Source organism: Phyllostomus hastatus, unplaced genomic scaffold, assembly GCF_019186645.2.
Source record: "Phyllostomus hastatus isolate PE091 unplaced genomic scaffold, TTU_PhHast_1.1 phas_contig_965, whole genome shotgun sequence".
NCBI classification, from domain to species: Eukaryota; Metazoa; Chordata; class Mammalia; order Chiroptera; family Phyllostomidae; genus Phyllostomus; species Phyllostomus hastatus.
This window is the reverse complement of record NW_025333996.1, coordinates 139027-158996: the sequence shown is the minus strand read 5'-3', so window position 1 is coordinate 158996 and position 19970 is coordinate 139027. Positions and strand designations below refer to the sequence as shown.

The window sequence follows — 19970 nt, the reverse complement described above, 5'->3', positions numbered from 1 at the left end:
CCCTTCACCCTTGGATGCCTCTTCCCTAGATGAAAATATATATGAAGTTTTTACAATTGTGGAATGAAAAATTCTCTAAGCAAGAACAAAAGATGAAAAGCCATAAAGGAAAACACAGAACTCTCCTATGTGAACCACACACTCAGGAGATACAAACTGATGCCCACAACCAAACTCAAAGACGCCTAAAAATGTTGGCAGAGGAAGGTAACGTGTGTCAGTGTTCTTCCGCCAAAGACTCCAGGAGCCTCTGGGGCAGACAGTGGGCTGTGTGCCTCCCTGCTGTGAGGGGGAGTGCGACCAGGGCGGCTTCAGGACGGGGTGAGACAGGATGTACCCCAGACATGGGCTCTGGACGGAGATCTCGGGAGGATCTATGGGCTCAGGGGCCCCTCTAGATTGGTGTCGCCAGGTGGGGGCAAGTCTGTGACTGGGCATCTCAGGAAATACCTAGGGATGTGGCAGACAGGAGCGAGGGTGAGAGGGGATAAGAAAGACCTGCCTCCCCTTCTGTTGGCTGGCCTGGGAGCTGCTTGGTAGTGTGTGAGCCGCACCATGTCTCATTTCTGTCTGTGCTGAGACAACACGTAGTGTGGTGATGTTTTGTCTCACTTCTCCGTGGTCTGGGGATGCTCCTGTCTGATGCTGATGTTCTGTGAGAGCACGAATGTCCAACCATCTGTCTGTTTGGCAAAGATGAAAGAAAATGGTGAGCCTTTCAGCCCAAGGGTGGGGAACACATTCTGTTGTGAAGGTTGAAGGGACTGAAAAATGGGACAAATTCCTGAAGGATGCTTTTGTAAAAGGTCTCAGCGATTTCAATGTGATTACATTTGGACACAGAAAATGTTCTTTTAAGAGTTTATCCTAAGAAGATAATCACACATGTCCTCAAAAAGTTTATTCAAGGAGGTTTCTTGTATTGTGGTTTCGTAAAAGTGAAAGGATGAAATGTCTCTAAATGCTCCAGTCAACAGAATGGTGGTGACTATGGACAGAGGATGGCTTAACCTGTTTTAGGCAGTGACATCATTGATCTACCAGAGGGTCAAGTGTAATCTTCAGAGCAAACTCATGAGACACTTGGTGTAGGATCTTTGTGGGAGCAGAAGAAATGAGATTCAGAGAGTTTCGGGGTGGAGGAGCTTCAGTAAGAGTAGGGTATTTTCTCTCACAGCCCCGATGACCCACTTTCCTGCGTTCCTTCCCAGCTGTTGTCACCAGACAGACCTGGGCCTGAGCGGTTCTGCCTCAGGCCAGCCTGTGGTTTGTGGTGTGTAGTGTGTGGGTGCTTGACTTCCTCTGGAAAATATTCCAGAACCTGAGTCCAGGGGATTTTGAAAGTATATTTATTAAAGCGGGGGACAGTGATGCTAAGGCAGGACTTAGGGTAGAAGAAGTAACTGGAGAGAGCCTAGGTGGGGCTGCTCTGGTTCCTGGGAATGTTACAAAAGGAAAGAGCCAAGGTGGGGCTACAGACAGCTCCCTGGAGGGTCAGGGGAAAAGGGGACCTTAAAGTCAGGATGGGGGATAAGCCTGAGACAAGCTGCCACTGCCCTCTGCTCCCCTGGCTGATAATACCAAGGGCACCTTAGAGCTCAGAAGGACAGAAAGAAGTTCATGTCTGACATGGGGGTGTGGGTGAGCTCTAGAGGGAGCTGCCCCAGGTCTCTGCCTGGAGGGTTTTTATCTCTCTTCCATGGGCAAGAAATATAGGGGAGGGTGTCAGCAGAATATTCATCAGCTTTTAGGAGTGTTTTTAATATGTTGCTGCATCAAAATCAGTACATAGAGGGGATTGGGATTATTCTCTAGTCAGTTCACTGTGTTACTTTTATCTTTGGTCTGTCCAGCTGCAACGCTTTTTGTTTTTTTTGTTTTTTTTTCTTCTTTGTTTTATTTGTTCCCCTCCCTGACTTCATCTGTCCTTGGGTTCATCTAGCATAAATAGCATTAATTTGGTCTCTGTTGTTTAGTTTCCCCCAACCAGGGTGATTTAATCTATTTATTCTTTGTTTAGGGAGGAAGATGGGTAAAACCATTTGTTGTCACATGTCATTGGTTAGGAGAGATAAGGTCTTTCGATTCACCAGCATGCTGTAAGTTATTCAGACTCTTTGACTGACTTTAATGTTCTTTTTATAAAAATACTTTTATTGATTGTGCTATTACAGTTGTCCCATTCCCCTCCCCCCCAGTATTCTTCCCTGCCCTGCACCCCCCCATTCCACCCACATCCCACCCCCTCCTTAGCTCCTATTCATGGATCATACATGTAAGTTCTTAGGCTTCTCCATTTCTCATACTATTCTTAGCCTCCCCCTATCTATTTTGTACCTACCATTTATGCTACTTATTCCCTGTACCTTTCCCCCATTCTCTTCCCTCCACCTCCCACTGATAACTCTCCATGGGAATCTCCATTTCTATGATTCTGTTCCTGTTCTAGTTGTTTGCTTAGTTCGTGTTTTGGTTTTGGTATTTTTTTTTAGGTTTTGTTGCTGATAGTTGTGAGTTTGTTGTCATTTTACTGTTCATAATTTTGATCATTTTCTTTTTCTTAGATTAGTCCCCTTAACATTTCATATAATAAGGGCTTGGTGATGATGAGCTCTTTTAACTTGACCTTATCTGGGAAGCATTGTCTGTCCTTCCATTTTAAATGATAGCTTTGCTGGATAGAGTAGCCTTGGATGTAGGTCCTTGCCTTTCATGACTTTGAATACTTCTTCCCAGCCCCTTCTTGCCTGCAAGGTTTCTGTTGAGAAATCAGCTAATGGGATATCAGACTGATTGAGAAATCAGTCTTATGAGAACCCCTTTGTAGGTTACTGTCTCATTTTCTCTTACTGCTTTTAAGATTCTCTCCTTATCTTTAATTTTGGGTAATGTAATTATGATGTGCCTTGGTGTGTGGTTCCTTGGGTCCAACTCTTTTGGGACTTTCTGTGGTTCCTGGACTTCCTGGAAGTCTATTTCCTTTGACAGATTAGTGAAGTTCTCCATTTTTTTTCAAATAAGTTTTCAATTTCTTCCTCTTCCTCTTCTCCTTCTGGCACCCCTATGATTTGGATGTTGGAACATTTAAAGTTGTCTCAGTGGTTCCTAATCCTCTCCTCTTTTTAAAAAATTGTTTCTTCATTCTGTTCTGGTTGACTGTTTATTTCTTCCTTCTGGTCTAAACTTTTGACTTCAGTCCTGGTTTCCTTCCCATCACTCTTGGCTCCCTGTACATTTTCCTTTATTTGACTTTGCATAGCCTTCACTTTTTCCTCTCTTTTGTGACTATACTCAACCAATTCTGTGAGCATCCTGATCACCAGTGTTTTCAACTGTGCATCTGATAGGTTGGCTATCTCTTCATTGTTTAGTTGTATTTTTTCTGGAGTCTTGATCTGTTCTTTCATTTGGGCAATTTTTTTGTTGTCTCAGCCTGACTGTTAGGCAGTAAGGAGTGGAGCCTTAGGTATTTGCCAGGGTGGGACAACCACATGTCATTGCATTGTGGTGTTGTATGTGGGGGAGGGATCTGAGAGGAAATGCTGTCGCTTGCTCTGCTCTCTGCCACTTTTCAGTCACTTCTCTGCTACTCACAAGCAAATTGGGCCCTACTGGTACTGATTCCCACATGGGTTGGTCTGTGTACATTCTAGGACCCAGTGGGTCTCTCCAGGAGAACTCTCCTGGGATTTTCTCTCACTGCTGTCTCAACCCCCACAGGTGTTTTCAATCAGAGGTTTGAGGCTTTATTTCCCTGTACTGGAACCCTGGGTTGGGCAGTCTGTCTTGTTCTCCAGGTGTTCCTCCCTGTTTATCCACACGCAGATGTGGGACTGCCTGTTCTGACAGCCACTGCCCGCCCCAGTCCTCCAGCCACCACCTTGCCACAAGTCCTCTCCACCCCGGCTGCCCATCTCTACCCCTCCGGCTGCACTAAATGAATATTTCTTCCTTAACTCCTTGGTCATCAGACTTCCATACAGTTTGATTTTCTGGCAGTTCTGGTTGTTTTTTGTTTTTAAATCAGTTGTGCTGTTGTGTGTTTTTGGATTGTGCAAGGAGGCACATGGTATCTACCTATGCCTACATCTTGGCCAGAAGTCTGACTTTAATGTTATGGTCTCCAGTTCCCCATTCCACTTGCCCAGAAATTTTCCTAGATTCTTACTATCCTGCCTTGCTGTGACTCTGCACTCCATGCAAATGAAGTTTTGCAATGTTCCAGAATTTTCTATGATAGGAGGCTGCTAGGCTCAGCTCAGGAGGACACTGAGGGTCAGTGTAACTTAGTTGTCGAAACCTCGATCAGGTTGGTGATCCACCATGGATTTCAAGGCCTCCACTGTATCAGGATTAATTAGGATCGGGAGACAGAATGGAGAGTAGGGATAGGACCCTGGCTCTGTGATTCTGGCACTGTCATGGGGGAGATGGGTCATTAGCAGAAATGACCCAGACAAATGTAATCATGACCCAGTGCTGTGAGGGAAAGTTTTCTGATATTACAGAAGCGGATAACCAGGAGACCTATGGGTCCCCTTCCACTGGTCTCCATCTAATCTGAAAGATGAAAAAGATAATGGCATCTGAAACAGAACAATTATGCACAGTCATACAACAGGAAAGATCTCTTGGAAATTAAAAATATCATCATAGAATGAATAATTCAGTAGACAAACTGGAAGATTCATGTTGTTCTCCTACTCCAATTGTTCTCTCCACAATTGGAAAAGTGTGGGGAAGCTGGAAAAAAGACCTCTTGGTCTGTCAGTCAAGGGATCCCAACAAGTTTACAATATCTGTCTAAAAATAATGAGGAGTATGAAATGAATTTTAACATTTTCAGGAATATTTCTCAAAGTTTACAGATAACAAATTATATTTTGAATGGCCTGATCAAATTCTTACTACAGCAGATAAAAACAGACCCACACCATGACACATCACAGTGGAATTTCAGAAAGAAGGTGGGAGGGACCTTGAAACATTCATAATTGGAAATATCAATTTGGAAAAACTCAAGAGGCAGTAAATATGGGCCTGGAGACTAGAAGATGTTGTTACAATGTCTCCCACATTCTGCAGAAAAAAATTATTTCCAACACAGAGTTCTATATCCCATCAAGATGTGAATAATGGCTAGGATGGCCTACAGTTTCTTCATGTATTTAGAGTTTTAATAGTTAACTCATCACATTCTCTTTGGGAAATACTACCAGACAAAGTGGAAAAAATGAGGGAGTAAACAAAAAAAGAACCTGTGGGATCCAGGTGACAGGGGAGCCAGAACAGGAGAGGCCAGGGCTGCCTGGGGTGAGGTGACAGACATCCAGGGTGTCTGTCTAGCTCCTGGTATGCAGGGACCCAGCCCACGTGTGGCAGCACCAAGGCCTGAGGACAGGTGTCTGTAGAGAGGAAAGTGGTTGAATATCTGATGTGCTTAGATATGTACTCATGGAGATTTAGACTCTGGGGTGAGTCATGGAATGAACTTGGGAAAGCAGACAGAGCAGCCTCATTGCTGACACAGGACCAGATACAATGGTCACCTTCCCTGAATCCTAGCACTGATCAATCAATGGAGACCTGGAGCCTGAGTTCCTTAGTGGCCTCTACAACCCACACCCTAGAGGCATTGGGGGATCAATTCACCTGTTACTCGGAGTTTGGTGCTACTTCCTTAAATAAATTTTCCTCTCCTTTTTGTTAATCCTCACTGTAGGACATTTTTTTTTCATTGATTTCAGGGAGAGAGGGAGAGAGAAACATTGATATTTCCAAATATGAAGCACACTGTTTAATTACTGCAGAAGGTATTCTCTTATTCATAACTTTACTTTTTTAAATGTCATATTTAATTCTTTTTACCACATGCACCCATTCTGGCAGACTTGGAAAGTAATGAGACTTCATCTCACACCAAATTCTTTCTCCTTCCCTGCTGCCTCAGGTTATGAGGGGTAAGAGAGGAATTCCCATTCAATGAGAGAGAGAAATGTGAGTGACACTCACACGCAGTAACCATATGGGAGGGTGACGATATCCCAGCAGAACTTCCTGAGAGGCTGGCACCTCTTGAAGGGGGATTTGAAACAGGACAAGTGTGTGTGTGGGGTCACTGAAGAGCAGACACTTCTCTGTGTCCTTCTGTCTGTAGCTGCATGTGTGTCTGTCATTGGATCCCATTTCATGATCCGGGATTTTTAAGTCATAACCGAATACTGCATGGCAATTCACACTCCTGTCCTCACACCCGACCCTAAATCCATAGACATACAAGGCTGGGTCAGGTTCCTAAAGGACAGGAACCCTTTCTCTCACTAATGGGGACTCCTGGGCACAGGGACCTGCAGGGACCCTCCTGAGTCTGGCCCCACCTGAAACACCCCCAGCACTTCCCCACCTCCCACCTGCCCAGCCCAGGCAGGAGGGGCAGCTCAGGACCAGGCAGGCTCAGCATAGCCCCACCCAGGGCACTGCCCACCCACAGGTCCCAATCCCTCCTGGGTTGACCCCTCCCTGTTCTGCCCTGAGAGTGGATGCAAGGCAGCCCTCACCTGGCTGGTCTGTGCTCCACAGCTCTCTGCAGGGACCCATCAGGCAGGGTGGCTCCTGACCCGTTACAGGGACAGAACACGTGGTCCTGACCTCCCCACAGAGATGCCACAATTGGTCACTTCTCATGTCAGGGACACCGTGTGCATGGGGACCCTGGGTGTCTCTGACTTAGAGCAAACTTGTCCCATGCAGATCACCCTCAGACACATCTGGTGACAGGATAGAGGTCACCTTTACTGAGACGCCCTCAGGAGCAGTGGGCAGGAGGCAGAGAAAGTGTCCCCTGTGTCTGGGGAGAAGCTGAGCTTAGAGTCACATGCCACTGGGGTGCAGGGACATCTGGGCCAGGAGCTCTCATCATGGTGTTTCTCGCTGGGCCCTTTCCTTCAGCTCCTACTCTTGTCCAAACTCTGTCCCCAAGTACCTCATACTAGTCAACTTAGCACTTTTTTTTTAACCTAAAACAATTATTTCATTATTTTTGCTTTATTTTTTTTCCATCACCATTTACCCTCTCCCCACATTCCACCCCCACCCCTAGGCAATTTCCACACTGTTGTCTGTGTCCATGAGTTAATTTAAAACAAATTTTCAGTTAAGTTACACTTAACATACAATATTGTATTAGTTCCAGGTATAAAACAGAGTGATTAAACATATATACATCTTATTAAATAATCTCCCCATTATATTTAGTAACCATCTGACACAATATATAGTCACAACAATATTACTGCCTACTTTTCCTGTTCCTGTGCTGTACTCTACACCCTACTAAGAAATGTCCAGGGCTGATACAGTACAACCACCATATTTTCGCTGACTTGGGTGGAAGTTATGAGGGGAGCTAAGGAGGGTGAGTGTAGAAGTGGTGAAGAGCACAGCAGGACAATCTCAGAATATCTCCCTGTAAGTTACAAGTGAATGACAAACACCAAATGGTGACTGTATGACGGGGAAACATGGCCGTTACCATGCTGGGTGAGTCACCAAGGTGAATGTCACCACTGTCGGGACAGGTGGTTCAGTGTCCAGTCCTTGTTCTTTCTTCTTCCACAATCCTGGCTCCCTTGGTGGCCTCATCCATGCTCATAACTTTAAATGTTATTTTCATAGCATCAGCTCCAAGTCTATGTCTCCAGCCCAGACATTTCTCCTCAAGGTCCCCACACTCATCTGTCCAACCTGACACCTCACTGGTGGTTCTAACAGATGTCTCAACTTGACCTTCTCTTCATCTGAATTTTTGAAAAACCCACCCCTCTACCAAACACGCTCCTGCCAGAGTCTTCCCACTTTCTGCTTATACTAACCCTGCTTTTCTGCTGGCACAGAACAAAGGTGGGGTGTCCCCCTTGACTCCTTTCCCACACCCCAGATTGAATCCTTAGGAAATGTTGTGAAGGATTCATCTTCCCAATGCATTCAGTGTCCAGTCCCTTCCCACTGTTTCCACCACTCATAGCTCCATCAGAACACCCAGCACCTGCAGCCTGGACCCATGGGAGCTTCCCCACACCTTTCCCTCCTGCCTCACTGGTCCCTTGTCTCCTGATTCTGTTCTCAGCCCAGCAGCCACAATGATCCTGTAGCCCGAGGGCTCTCTCTTGAGGAGGAACTCTCAGAAGAAGCCATTAAGGACATCAGCTCCTTGGTCATGACCTTCCAGGACTCAGCATCCACAGAATGAGAACAGTGTCTGCAGTGGATTAAGGACAATGGACTCTGGAACAGCTCTTACTTTAATCAGGTGTTCTCACCTTCTGCTTGGTCAGCTCTCTGACCCCACACAGACACCCCTGAGGTCTACTAGAGGGGGGCCTGGAAGTTAGCGGTGCCTCATAGGCAACATGGCAGCACTCAGTTAGAATCAGGGGACTCAACCAGCCATGGCCAGAGGCTCTACAAGGTCACATTCGATGTGCAGGAGGAAACCCTGAATTGCACACAGAGCACAGGTGGTCACAGGGAACATCACTGGGGAGCTGTGCATCCCCTGCACACAGGGCACTCATTCTGTCCCACTCAGGTTGTCTCCATGCCTCATTGTAAGTTTCTGAACTTGAAGTTACTTACCTTGTTTTGCTGTACATAATTCGCACTTCTGGCCCAAATATTTGAGGGGAAAATAAGGATGCACATTTTACAGGGGTAGTACTAATTCTGCATCATTGACATTGACGAAGAGTTCTTGGTCTTCTATGATGAATACATATCATAAATTTGTTATTGGTATATAAAATTTCTTGTACAATAATGTGTTAAAAATAAACACGAAATTCCTTTATAATGCAAATAACAAGTATATAAATATAAATTAATTAATTAAAAAATAAACTAAGCCCTAGTGGGTGCAGCTGAATGGTTGATTGACAGTCTGCAAACCAGAGAGTCGCTGGTTTGATTACCAGTCAGGGCACATGCCTGGGGTTTGGGCCTGGCCCCTGGTGGAGGGTTTCATGGGAGGCAACCACAGATTGGTGTTTCCCTCTCTTTCTCCAATCCTTTCACTTTGTTTAAAAATAAATAGTTAAAATCTATAAAAGTAATAATAAAATAAAATAATTTTTTCCTTGAAAATGGGGGCCAAAGCCATATTTTGCTCCTCATCACAGCAAAATGTGGTAGAACACCTTAATATGGTGAAGGTGTAGTTACAAAAACACCTACCAGGTACCATACCCCTTCCAGCCTTTAATCTAAATCACTTCTGTTTAATTTATACATATAAACATATTGCAAATTTTAATATAATGCAGATAGGTTCCAATGCCGGTTGCACAAACAGCAGTCAGAGATCCTTAAACTCCAAAGATGAGGCTGCAATGACTACTTTAAACCAAGTCGCCTACAAGGCAGTTCCATCACACTGGAAAGAAAGTTATGAAAAAATTCAGGTCAGTCTCACAAGTGTCACATTCTCCCACATCCCACCACATACTCAGATTGTGTCACATTGAGAGTCCCCAAGCCCAGTTGTGTTCCTTGGTCCCAATACCCGCCACTTCCTGCCCTCAGGGTCTCACCATTATTAGCTGTGAGAGACACATCAGAGCCCTCGGCACTGTCGCTGCCTGGGGAAGACACAACAGCAGAGTTATGGGTGGGGGACCCCCCCCTCACAGACTCTACCTTACACTCTCCCAAGGGTCCCAGATGTCACTTCCCTAACATCCAGACTTACAGGCAACCTGAGTGCAGCTCTTCCTGCCTCTGCCTGTGGGAAGAAAACATTCTGTGAGAAGTCAGGGAGAAGGCTGGGTCCCATGACCCTGAAGAAGCCCCACACTCCTGAAGCACGAGGAAGGTTCCACAACTGTGACTGAACACCCAGGGTAGAATCAGGAAATATGGGGAAAGTACATGTGCACAGACTGGACCAGCCTCCCATCTGCACATCTGTCCACATCAGGGACCTCTGCCTCTGACCTGGGACAGCTGGGAATCAGTCCCCATCACTAGAACCATCAGGTGATAAATGTGTCCCTCACTTTCCCACGGGCCTCACTAAAGAGTCAGTGTTAGGAAATAGGCCGCAGATGGACATCACCCATGTGATGACAAGATGCCTATTAATGAGGCAGAACTCACTTCTACCTCAACTTGATCCCCAGGGGGACAGGAAACTCAGCCCCACCCCTTGCCCACCTGAGCACTTCCTCCTCCACAGCACAGCTGCAGTGACCACAGCTCCAAGGAGACCCAGGGCAGCAATGATGCCCACAATGGTGATGGTGGTCTGAGGAGGGGGTTCTGTGAGGGAAAGGTGAGAGGCCAACCTCAGGCCTAAATCTTGACCCTGCTCAGGGACACCCTGAGGAGAGGCTCTGTGCCCACGCCCCCTCCTCACCCGATCTCAGGGTCAGGGGCTCAGGCAGCCCCTGGTGCTGCACATGGCATGTGTATCTCTGCTCCTCTCCAGGGGGCACGGCCACAGCTGCCCACTTCTGGAAGGTCCCGTCCCCAGCAGGCCTGGTCTCCACAAGCTCCATGTCCTGGGTCAGGTCCTCCCCATCACGCTGCCAGGTCAGGGTGATGTCAGCAGGGTAGAAGCCCAGGGCCCAGCACCTCAGGGTGACCTCATGGTCAGAGATGGAGTGGTGGGTCACGTGTGTCTTTGGAGGGTCTGAAGGGAGGGTGAGAAAATTCAGGAACTTTGCATGATTGTGGGACACTCCAGCAGTGCTCTTGTGACCATCCTGAGAGTGGACAGGACAGCTGGGGTGGGGGAAGGGAGTGCACCACCCAGACAGCATCCTGGATAATCCAGACAGGCATCTTGGATAATGTCCTGTTTCTTGGAAAGTTCCAGAATGAGGGTGAGAACCTGGAGTGGAAGTGTCCAGTTCTCTAAGGGGAGACACAGACTCAGGTGGAGGTTGATGACTCAGAAAAGCCAGAGACAGGCGTGTAGAGATGGTCTCAAACTGAGAATGAGCGAGAGCGTCCTGGTACGCTGGAGGGTCTGCAGGGTGTGAGAGAACCGTTGTGGGGTGTTTGAGGGAGAGACTGAGTCCCTTATTTTCCTTTAGAAAAAGATGGGTCTGCAGGTGAATCACATATAAGGAGACTTAGGGGACGCTTCTCTCTCCCGGGCAGGAGGGGAATTCTGACACTGCCCCATTTTCCTTCTCTCCTTCCACCCCAGCATACAGCATACAGATCCCTTCCTCGGGGAGGATCCCGTCCCAGTACCTGCTCGGAGCAGCGTCTCCTTCCCGTTCTCCAGGAACAGGCGGAGCCAGCGCTCGCACGAATCTCCAATGGCGAGCCTCCGTCGCTCCACATCAGGAACTTGCACCAATTTGCGCCAGGTGATCCGAGCAGCTGCGTCCGCGGCGGTCCAGGAGCGCAGGTCCTCGTTCAGCGTGAGGTAGTCGGTGCCGTCGTAGGCGAACTGACTGAACCCCCGCAAGAACCTCGAGTCGGACTCCAAGACGCAGCCACTCAATTCCTGGTAGGTGTGAGACCCTGACCCCGCCCGCAAGGTCAGCCCCGCCCTCTTAGCCCCGCCCCGAGGAGAGGCTGCCCGGACCTAACCCTTCCCAGACCCGCGGTGGTTAAACCTGAACTGAAAATGAAACTGACTCAAAGTTCCCGCGCGCTACTCGCAAGGTGAGGGTTGGGGGGAATCCAGCAGCCTCGGGGTGACGCTGGGACCAGAGACTCGGGGCGACCCCGGCCCGTCCGTGGGGATATGGGGGTCCTTCCCAGCTCTCCAGTCCCATGTGGCTCACCCTCCTCGCTACGGTTGTAGTAGTGGCGCAGGTTGTTCAGGTTCTCTCCGAAAGTCTGTTGGTTGTACTTGCAGACCCGCGTCTTCTCGTCCCAAAAATGTGGGTGCTCCTGCTCCACCCACGGCTGTTCCATCCAGGGCACCCGCGGCTCCAGCCTCGGCCTCGCGGCGTCGCTGTCGAACCGCAAGATCTCCGTGTCGTCCACGTAGCCCACGACGATGTACCGGTTCTTCCCGCGGCCCGGGCCGTACACGGACGTGCTAAAAATCCTCACATCGTGGACGCCTGGGAAGGGGAGGACGCGCGTCCTGGGTTGGTGGTCGGGTGGATAAGAAAGTCCACTGGATTTTCATCCCAGGGAATGGGCAAGAGGGCGGTGGTTGAGAGGAGGGGGCGGGGCCGAGGCGGAGGTCTGCGAGCCGGGCCAGGGGTGCTGCAGACACACCTTCCTCGGCTCCTGAGCCTCTGGCAGGTCTCCTGGCTCCCGCCCCGCAGAGGCTGTTCCCTCCCAACCCCACGCTCACCCGCCCAGGTCTCGATGAGAGCCAGGGCCTCCGAGAGCAGCAGGAGCAGGGCTCTGGGGCCCATGACCCAGACCCTGACAGTCTGAGGAGAATGCATTCGGGTAACCCGGGACCAAGGTGCGGTGACGCTGATTGGCTTGTCTGGAGTTCACGTGCCCAATGGTAATGAGACTTAAGGTTGCGTCATGAGTATCCAGGCGAAGAACCCGACGTAGGTTGTGGAGGAGGAAAAGTGAAACTGGGTGGAGAATGGAAAATCTGGGAGAGAAGGGGTTTCCCTAACACTGAGCCTTCCCATCTCAAACTCAGGCCTCAGGCTGAGACCTTGGAGCCAGGCCTGGGGACCTGATACTCCTCTCCTCCCCCGACCCCCCCCCCCCCCGCACAGAGAGGTCTCTGTCTCTCTGTCTCTGAGTCTCACCCACGGACTGTTTTATTCAGTGACTCTCAAACATTTTGGATTCAGAACAACTATAGTCTTACAAAATAGGGACGACCCCCCAAATAATTTTGTTTGAGTGAGTTATAGCTATCAATATTTACCTTACAAAGGATAAAATGCTTTGAAGAAATTCTTAATTCATTTAGAATAATCTTAATAACCTAGGCCATGCTAACAGAAATTTTTTTTTATGAAAAATAACTATTCCCCAAATATACAAGGTAGTGAGAACAGTGGATCTGCTTCCATTTTACATTTTTGCAAGTCTCAGTGCTTGTCTGTAAAATTAGAAGTCTGCTGGATTTTCATATTTCTGCATTTAATCTTGTATTTTGGTGGCAGTATGTGAAGAAATATACAGCTTCACGCAAATATGTAGAAGTAGCATTTTTAATAACCTTTTCAGGTAAGTGTGGATATTCATCTTTGATCGTACTCTAAAGCCACACAAGTGGTAGTTCCTGAAAAGCTCTTTGCAAAGTGGAACCTGAAATTACACTGTTGAGTATTTCCTATTCTGTTACATTACTTCAGTGGCTCTTGTACTGATGCATTATGACGTGTCTTGGTGTGGGCCTCTTTGGATTCATCTTGTTTGGGACTTTGTGCTTCCTGGACTTGCATGTCTATTTCCTTTGCTGAGTTAGGAAAGTTTTAAGTCATCAGTTTTTCAAATCAGTCTTCCATTCCTTTCTCTCTCTCTTCTCTTTCAGGCACCCCCATGACGCTACTGCTGGTGTGTTGAAGTTGTGCAGAGGCTCCTTACGCTATCATTTTCTTGGATTCTTTTTTGTTGTTGTTGTTGTTGTTGTTGTTGTTGGTGGTGGTGGTGGTGTTCTGATGGGGTGTTTTCTGCTCTCCTATCTTCCAAACTGCTGATTTGATCCTCTGCTTGATCTAATCTTCAGTTTAATCTCTGCAAAATATATCTTTTAATCCTCACCTGGGGACATTTTGTAATTGATTTTAGAGAGAGGAAGAGAGAGGGAGAGAAAAGCATTGATGTGAGAGAGAAACATGGATTATTGCCTCCTGTATATGTCCTGCCCAGGTTTCGAACCCACAACCTAGGTTTGTGCCCTGGTAGGGAATTGAACTCTTAAACTTCTAATGTGTGGGACAACACTCCAAAAGAGCAACTCAGACATAGTAATATTGAGTTTCTTTTTAATTGAAGGTGTCCTGACTGGTGTGGCTTGATCGGTTGGTCCACGTCCAGCAAACCGAAAGACGCCTGCTCCATTCCTATTCAGGGCACATTACTGGGCTGCAGGCCAGGTCTTTGGTTGGGTGCATGCAAAAGACAACTGGTAGATGTTTTTCTCTCACATAGATGATCCTTCTCTCTCAGTTCTCTCTCCCTTCCCCTAAATAAATACATAAATGAAATAAAAAATAATTAAAGGTAAGGCTTTCCACCAGCAAAAACACATTGACTCACTAAAGGCTCAGATGATAGTTGTCATCTTTTAAACAATAAAGTATATTTTAATGAAGGTATGCACACTACTTTTTAGACATAACACTGTTAGCACTTAATGGACTACTGTACAGCATCAACTTAACTTTTATATATGTGGGAAGACCATAAAATTTATGTGACTTAATTTATTGCAATATTCAACTTATTTTGGTGGTCTGGACCTGAAATCGAAATATCTCCAAGAATTGTCTGTATTCCAGATATGAAAATGCTGTGCCATCTACCCAGTACTCAAAAAATACTGATTAAGTCAGTCATCATTGTAAGACACCTCCCTATTATAGTGACAGTGTCTTTATTGATGTAGCCTCAGCCCCAGATGTGCTGTGGTAACACTACAACCTGCAGTCACGCTGCTGTCAATGACCCCGCACTTCCCCACGGTGCTGCTCCCCTAAACCTGCAGGGGCCTCTGCTCTGTGATCCCTGAGTTTGCACTGGGGCCCCCACTAGAGTGAAAGGCCGGGGGAGACGGTGGCTGAGCAGAGCAGAGTCACAGCAGGAACGTGTCTGAGATGAGACATTACAGGCCCCCTGCTCTCTGCTGATTCCAGAACCTGGTTCCCTGGAGGAGGCTGGGAAATGGTGGGAGGAACAATCACGCCCAGGGAGATAAGAGCAGGATGAGTCTGAAACTTCCCCTCTCGACACCACAGATTCCTGAGTGCAGGGGCCACCCTGGCCACTTGGGGACAATGACAGGCAAAATGGCTCCTGTTGCTGTCAGATGGGGACACCCAGAGGAGGATGAGATGAAAAGTCACACACAAACACTACTCAGCCATAGGAAAAGACAGAATACTGCCATCTGTGACCACATGGATGGACTGTGAGAATGTGATGATAAGTGAAAAAGTCAGACAGAAAAAATTAAGAACCCTATGATGTCACTCACAAGTGGGATATAAACCTGAAACTCATGGACACACAGCAGTGTGGTGGTTCCCAGAGGGAAGGGGGTTGGGGGAGAAGGGGCCTAGTACTTGGTGAGGGGAGATGGTTTGACTTTGGGTGGTTGGCAAACAGAGAGACATATAGATTCTGTATCATAGAAATGTGGACCTAAAACTTGCATGACCCTATTAACCAATGCCACTACAATACATTTAATAAAAAGACACACCCTTAACATTCCACATAAAATGCTCCAATAGCTTTATTTTTAAAAAGCCAGAATAGGTACAATATCTACAAAAAAAAAAAAAGAAAAAGAAAAGAGCACAAGTACCCAAAAGATGGGGGCTGAGGACAGACCCAGGCCTGAGTTCAGGCTGATGCAGCCACATGAAGCCCTCACTGAGCACAGTCCTGGAGCCATAATGAGGCCCAGGTGACACTCAAGTTCCTGTGATTGCAGGTCCTAAAGGGACAAGGTTCTCCTGAAGCAGCAAGGACAAAGGAGCGACAAAGATGACCCAGCCGAGGAATGACCAGGATGGAGATGGCCTTGCTCCAACACTGCTAGCACAGGACAGTCCCCAGGGGAGAGGACACAGGTCCCTGTGGGGAGGGTAGCCTGGTGACCAGCTCCTCCAATGAAACTGATAAGGACGAAGACATTCCAATGCCTGTTGGAGAAACAGCAGTCAGGGATCCTTAAAGTCGCAAGGGGAGGCTGCAATGACTGTTTTAGCACCAGGTCCCCTGCACGGCAGCTCTGTCATGCTGGGAAAGAAAGTTGTCATGTACAAATTCAGGTCAGTCTCAGAAGTGTCACATTCTCTCACAGCCATCATATGCTCAAAGTGTCTCACTCTGAGAATCCCCAAAACCCAGCAGTGTCCCTTGGTCCAAATATCCCCACTTCCTGCCCTCAGGGTCTCACCCTTAGGAGCTGTGAGAGACACATCAGAGCCCTGAGCACTGTCCCTGCCTGGGGAAGACACAACAGCAGAGTTGCAGGTGGGGGAGACCCCCTCACAGACTCCAGCCTACACTCTTCCAAGAGTCCCAGATGTGACCTCCCCAACACCCAGACTTACAGGCAGCCTGAGTGTAGCTCTCCCTGCCTCTGCCTATGGGAAGAAAATGTTCTGTGAGAAGTCAGGGGGAAGGCTGGATGCCATGACCCTAAAAGAGCCCCACACTCCTGAAGCACAGGGAAGTTTCCAGAACTGTGTCTGAACACCCAGGGTAGGATCAGGAAATTCAGGGAGAGTACACGTGTGCAGAGTGGACCAACTGTGCTTCTAGACATCTATTCTCAGCAGGGACCTTCCCCTCTGACCTGACAGGTGGGATCAGTCCCCATCACTAGAATCATCAGATGATAAATTTGTCCCTCACTTTCCCATGGGCCTCACTAAAGAGTCAGTGTTGGCAAATAGGCCCCAGATGGACAAGCACCCGTGTGGGGACATGATGCCTATTAAGGAGGCAGAGCACACTTCCACCTGGGCTTGACCCCAGGGGACAGAAAACTCAGCCCCACCCCTTGCCCACCTGAGCACTTCCTCCTCCACAGCACAGCTCCAGTGACCACAGCTCCAAGGAGACCCAGGGCAGCATCGATGCCCACAATGGTGATGGTGGTCTGAGGAGGGGGGTCTGAGGGGAAGGTGAGAGGTCAACCTCAGGCCTGAGTCCTGACCCTGCTGAGGGACACCCTGAGGAGAGGCTCTGTGCCCACATCCCCTCCTCACCCCATCTCAGGGTCAGGGGCTCAGGCAGCCCCTGGTGCTGCACATGGCATGTGTATCTCTGCTCTTCTCCAGGGGGCACGGCCACAGCTGCCCACTTCTAGAAGATTCCATCCCCTGCAGGCCTGGTGTCCACAAGCTCCATGTCCTGGGTCAGGTCCTCCCCATCACGCTGCCAGGTCAGGGTGATGTCCGCAGGGTAGAAGCCCAGGGCCCAGCACCTCAGGGTGACCTCATGGTCAGAGATGGAGTGGTGGGTCACGTGTGTCTTTGGAGAGTCTGAGGGGAGGGTGAGAAAATTCACGAACTTTGCATGGTCATAGGATACTCCAGCAGTGCTCATGTGACCATCCTGAGAGTGGACAGGACAGTGGGGGTGGGGAAGGGAGAGCAACACGCAGACACCAGCCTGGACAAGGCACATGGATAATCTATTTCCTGGAAATTTCCAGAATCAGAGTGAGAACTTAGGATAGGAGTGTCCAGGTCTCTAAGGGAGACACAGACTCAGGGGGAGGCTGATGACTCAGAAAAGCCAGAGTCAGGCCTCTAGAGAAGGTCTCAGCCTGAGAACCAGGGAGAGTGTCCTGGTGCAGCAGGTGCTGCAGGGTGTGAGGGAGCTGCTGTGGGGTGTTTCAGGGAGAGGCTGGGTCCCTCATTATTCTTTAGAGAAACCTGGGCCCATGTGTGAGTCACAGAATAAGGAGACCTCGGGGACTCTTTCTTCTCCCGAGCAGGAGGGGGATTCTGACACTGTCCCATTTTCCTCCTTTCCTTGTAGGAAGCCGCCCCAGCCCACAGGTCCCCTCCTCTGTGATGCCCGCACTTCCAAACATCACATGTGTGCATAGGTGGGCACAGGTAACCAGGTTCTTGTTGATCATTAACGAGGAATTGAACGAATCACATGAACAAAGCTCAGCAAGAAGCAAACAAGCTTTTAAGGACAACACACTGCAAAGGATACGGGAGGGAGGAGACTCCCTGACCAGGGAAAGATCCCTGTTGTCATTGGGATTTTAATTTTATAAGTGTTTTTACTTCCTTATTCCTAATTTACTTTCTACTGTGTGTGCTTTAGGAGTGATATAATTTTTCTGCCACTAAGCATGCAATTACTCCTAGTTCTAGATTGCCCATTCAGGTGGTGGAAAATGCAATGCTAATTCGTTACAATCAGATTATAATGTTACTAAAGTGGACTATGGGTTGTTTAGGATCAAAGTGGGCAAGCCCCGCTACGGTGTTATGACAGTATTCCAAGACTATTTTCAGAACCCAGGACGTTGGTGGAGTAAATGCCAGCTACCTGGATGCCAGCCTCCCAGGACTTCTTTATTTTCCTTCCATCTGTCGCCTCACAATCTCCTGCCTCCAGTCCAGCTACTCGTGGGGAGTGAAGTAACTATAAATAACAGTTTCAGGAACTCGGGATGTCCGGCTTAGTTTTCTGTAGCATACTTTGGGTTTATTGGAGAAACCTTCGCAACTTCCTCGTTTCTAACTATCTGCCTGCCTCACCTGCACGTAGCAGCATCTCCTTCCCTTTCTCCAGGTAAATGTGAAGCCAGTCCACGCAGCCCCTCTCCAGGCGTTCCCTCCAGTAGTCAGCATCTGGGACCTGAACCACCTTGCACCAGGTGATCTGGGCGGCCGCGTCTGCTGTGGTCTAGGAGCGCAGATTCTGGTGCCGTCGTAGGCGAACTGACTGTACCCGCGAAGGAGGTCCCCGTCCGACCCCACGATGCAGCCGGTCATTTCCTAGTAGGTGTGCAACCCTGACCCCGCCCGAGGTCAGCCCAGCTCTGCGATCAACCGCACCCCTAGCCCGGCCCGGGATGGCAGCTCCGCCCAGAACCAGGGTGACTTAACCTAAAAAGTAGTGAAAACAGATTAAAATCCCTGGGGGCTGTGTCTGTGCTGTGGTCAGGGCGTGTCCTGCAGCCTGGGGAGTGAAGCTGGGTCCCAGAGACACCCCGGCCGGTTCGTGGGGATGGGGATCCTGCCCGGGACCGGGCGCGCGTGGCTCACCGTCCTCGCTCTGGTTGTAGTGGGCGCGCAGGTTGTTCAGGTTCCCTCCGACCATCTCTGAGGTAAACTTGCAGACCCCCGTCTGGTCGTCCCAATAGTCCGGCTTCAGCTGCTCCACCCACGGCAGCTCCATCCACGGCTCCCGCGGCTCCATCCTGGGACTCGCGGAGTCGCTGTCGAACCGCACGAACTCCGTGTCGTCCACGTAGCTGACCGCGATGTACCGGGACTTCCCGCGGCCCGGTCCGGACGTGAAAGTACTGAAATATCTCCTGGTGTGGGTGCCTGGGGACAGGGAGGACGCGAGTCCTGGGTCCGCAGTCGGGCAGGGGACCCGGAGAAAAGGGTCAGAGGGGTGTGGAAGGGCGGGGGGTGGGGTCGGGCCCGAGGCGGGAGTCAGGGTCTGGGGTCCGAGCCGAGGGTGCTGCAGATACGCTGTCCCCGGGCCCTGCGCTCCTGCCGGGTTCCCTCGCTCCTGCCCAGCAGAGGCCATCCCTCCCGACCCACACTCACCTGCCCAGGTCTCGGTCAGGGTCAGGACCCCCAAGAGCAGCAGGAGCAGAGCTCGGGGCCCCATTATCCAGACCCTGCGAGTCTAGGAGAATAGGTTTCAGTATACAGTGACGCTGATTGGCTGCTCTAGAGTTCGGCCATCCAATGGAAGTGAGAACTGGTGTTGCGTCATGAGTATCCAGGTAGGAGGACCCGAAGTAATTGTGAGAGAAAGAAGGGGACTTCGGAACACCGAGCTCCCACCTGCGAGTCTCTGTCCTCAGGCTGAGACCCTGGAACCAGGTCTGGGGACCCGGGACTGTGCTTGGACCCCATCTCCTACACAGAGAACTCTGTCCCGCTGTCTCCCTGAGTCCCGGCCCACGTGCTGTGTTATTCAGCGACTCTCAAACATTTTGCTTTCAGAATATCCATATTGTCTTACAAATTAGGGAGGAACCCCCCCCATTTTTCTGTTTATGGGTGTTTTGTCTATTAATATTTACCATACAACAAATAAAACAGTTTAAAATTATTAGTCATTTTGATTGATATTAATAACCT

At 49.1% G+C, this 19970-nt stretch overlaps 1 protein-coding gene and 1 pseudogene across 1 annotated transcript; both read right to left on the bottom strand.

Annotated features, from left to right (window-relative positions):
- Nucleotides 1–9237: 9237 nt before the first annotated feature.
- LOC123828143 (patr class I histocompatibility antigen, A-2 alpha chain-like) lies at nt 9238–12448 on the bottom strand. Its single transcript, XM_045852787.1, has 8 exons — nt 12320–12448; nt 11796–12080; nt 11254–11529; nt 10409–10684; nt 10207–10311; nt 9743–9775; nt 9585–9632; nt 9238–9427 (listed from the first exon to the last, which is right to left on the bottom strand). Exons 1-8 carry the CDS (start codon nt 12414–12416, stop codon nt 9423–9425), a joined length of 1125 nt encoding a protein of 374 aa, XP_045708743.1. The 5' UTR covers nt 12417–12448; the 3' UTR covers nt 9238–9422.
- A 2946-nt stretch (nt 12449–15394) lies between these two features.
- Nucleotides 15395–19528, bottom strand: LOC123828145 (annotated as a pseudogene).
- Between the last annotated feature and the right edge of the window lie 442 nt (nt 19529–19970).

Excerpts from the sequence above, each read along its gene's own strand:
- LOC123828143 (XM_045852787.1), bottom strand. The coding sequence starts at position 12,416 with ATGCATTCTCCTCAGACTGTCAGGGTCTGGGTCATGGGCCCCAGAGCC. Across the intron at positions 11,530-11,795 it reads CTACAACCGTAGCGAGGAGG|GGTCTCACACCTACCAGGAA; the intron begins GTGAGCCACATG and ends GGGCGGGGTCAG. Across the intron at positions 9,633-9,742 it reads GAGCTGCACTCAGGTTGCCT|GCAGCGACAGTGCCGAGGGC; the intron begins GTAAGTCTGGAT and ends TGTCTTCCCCAG.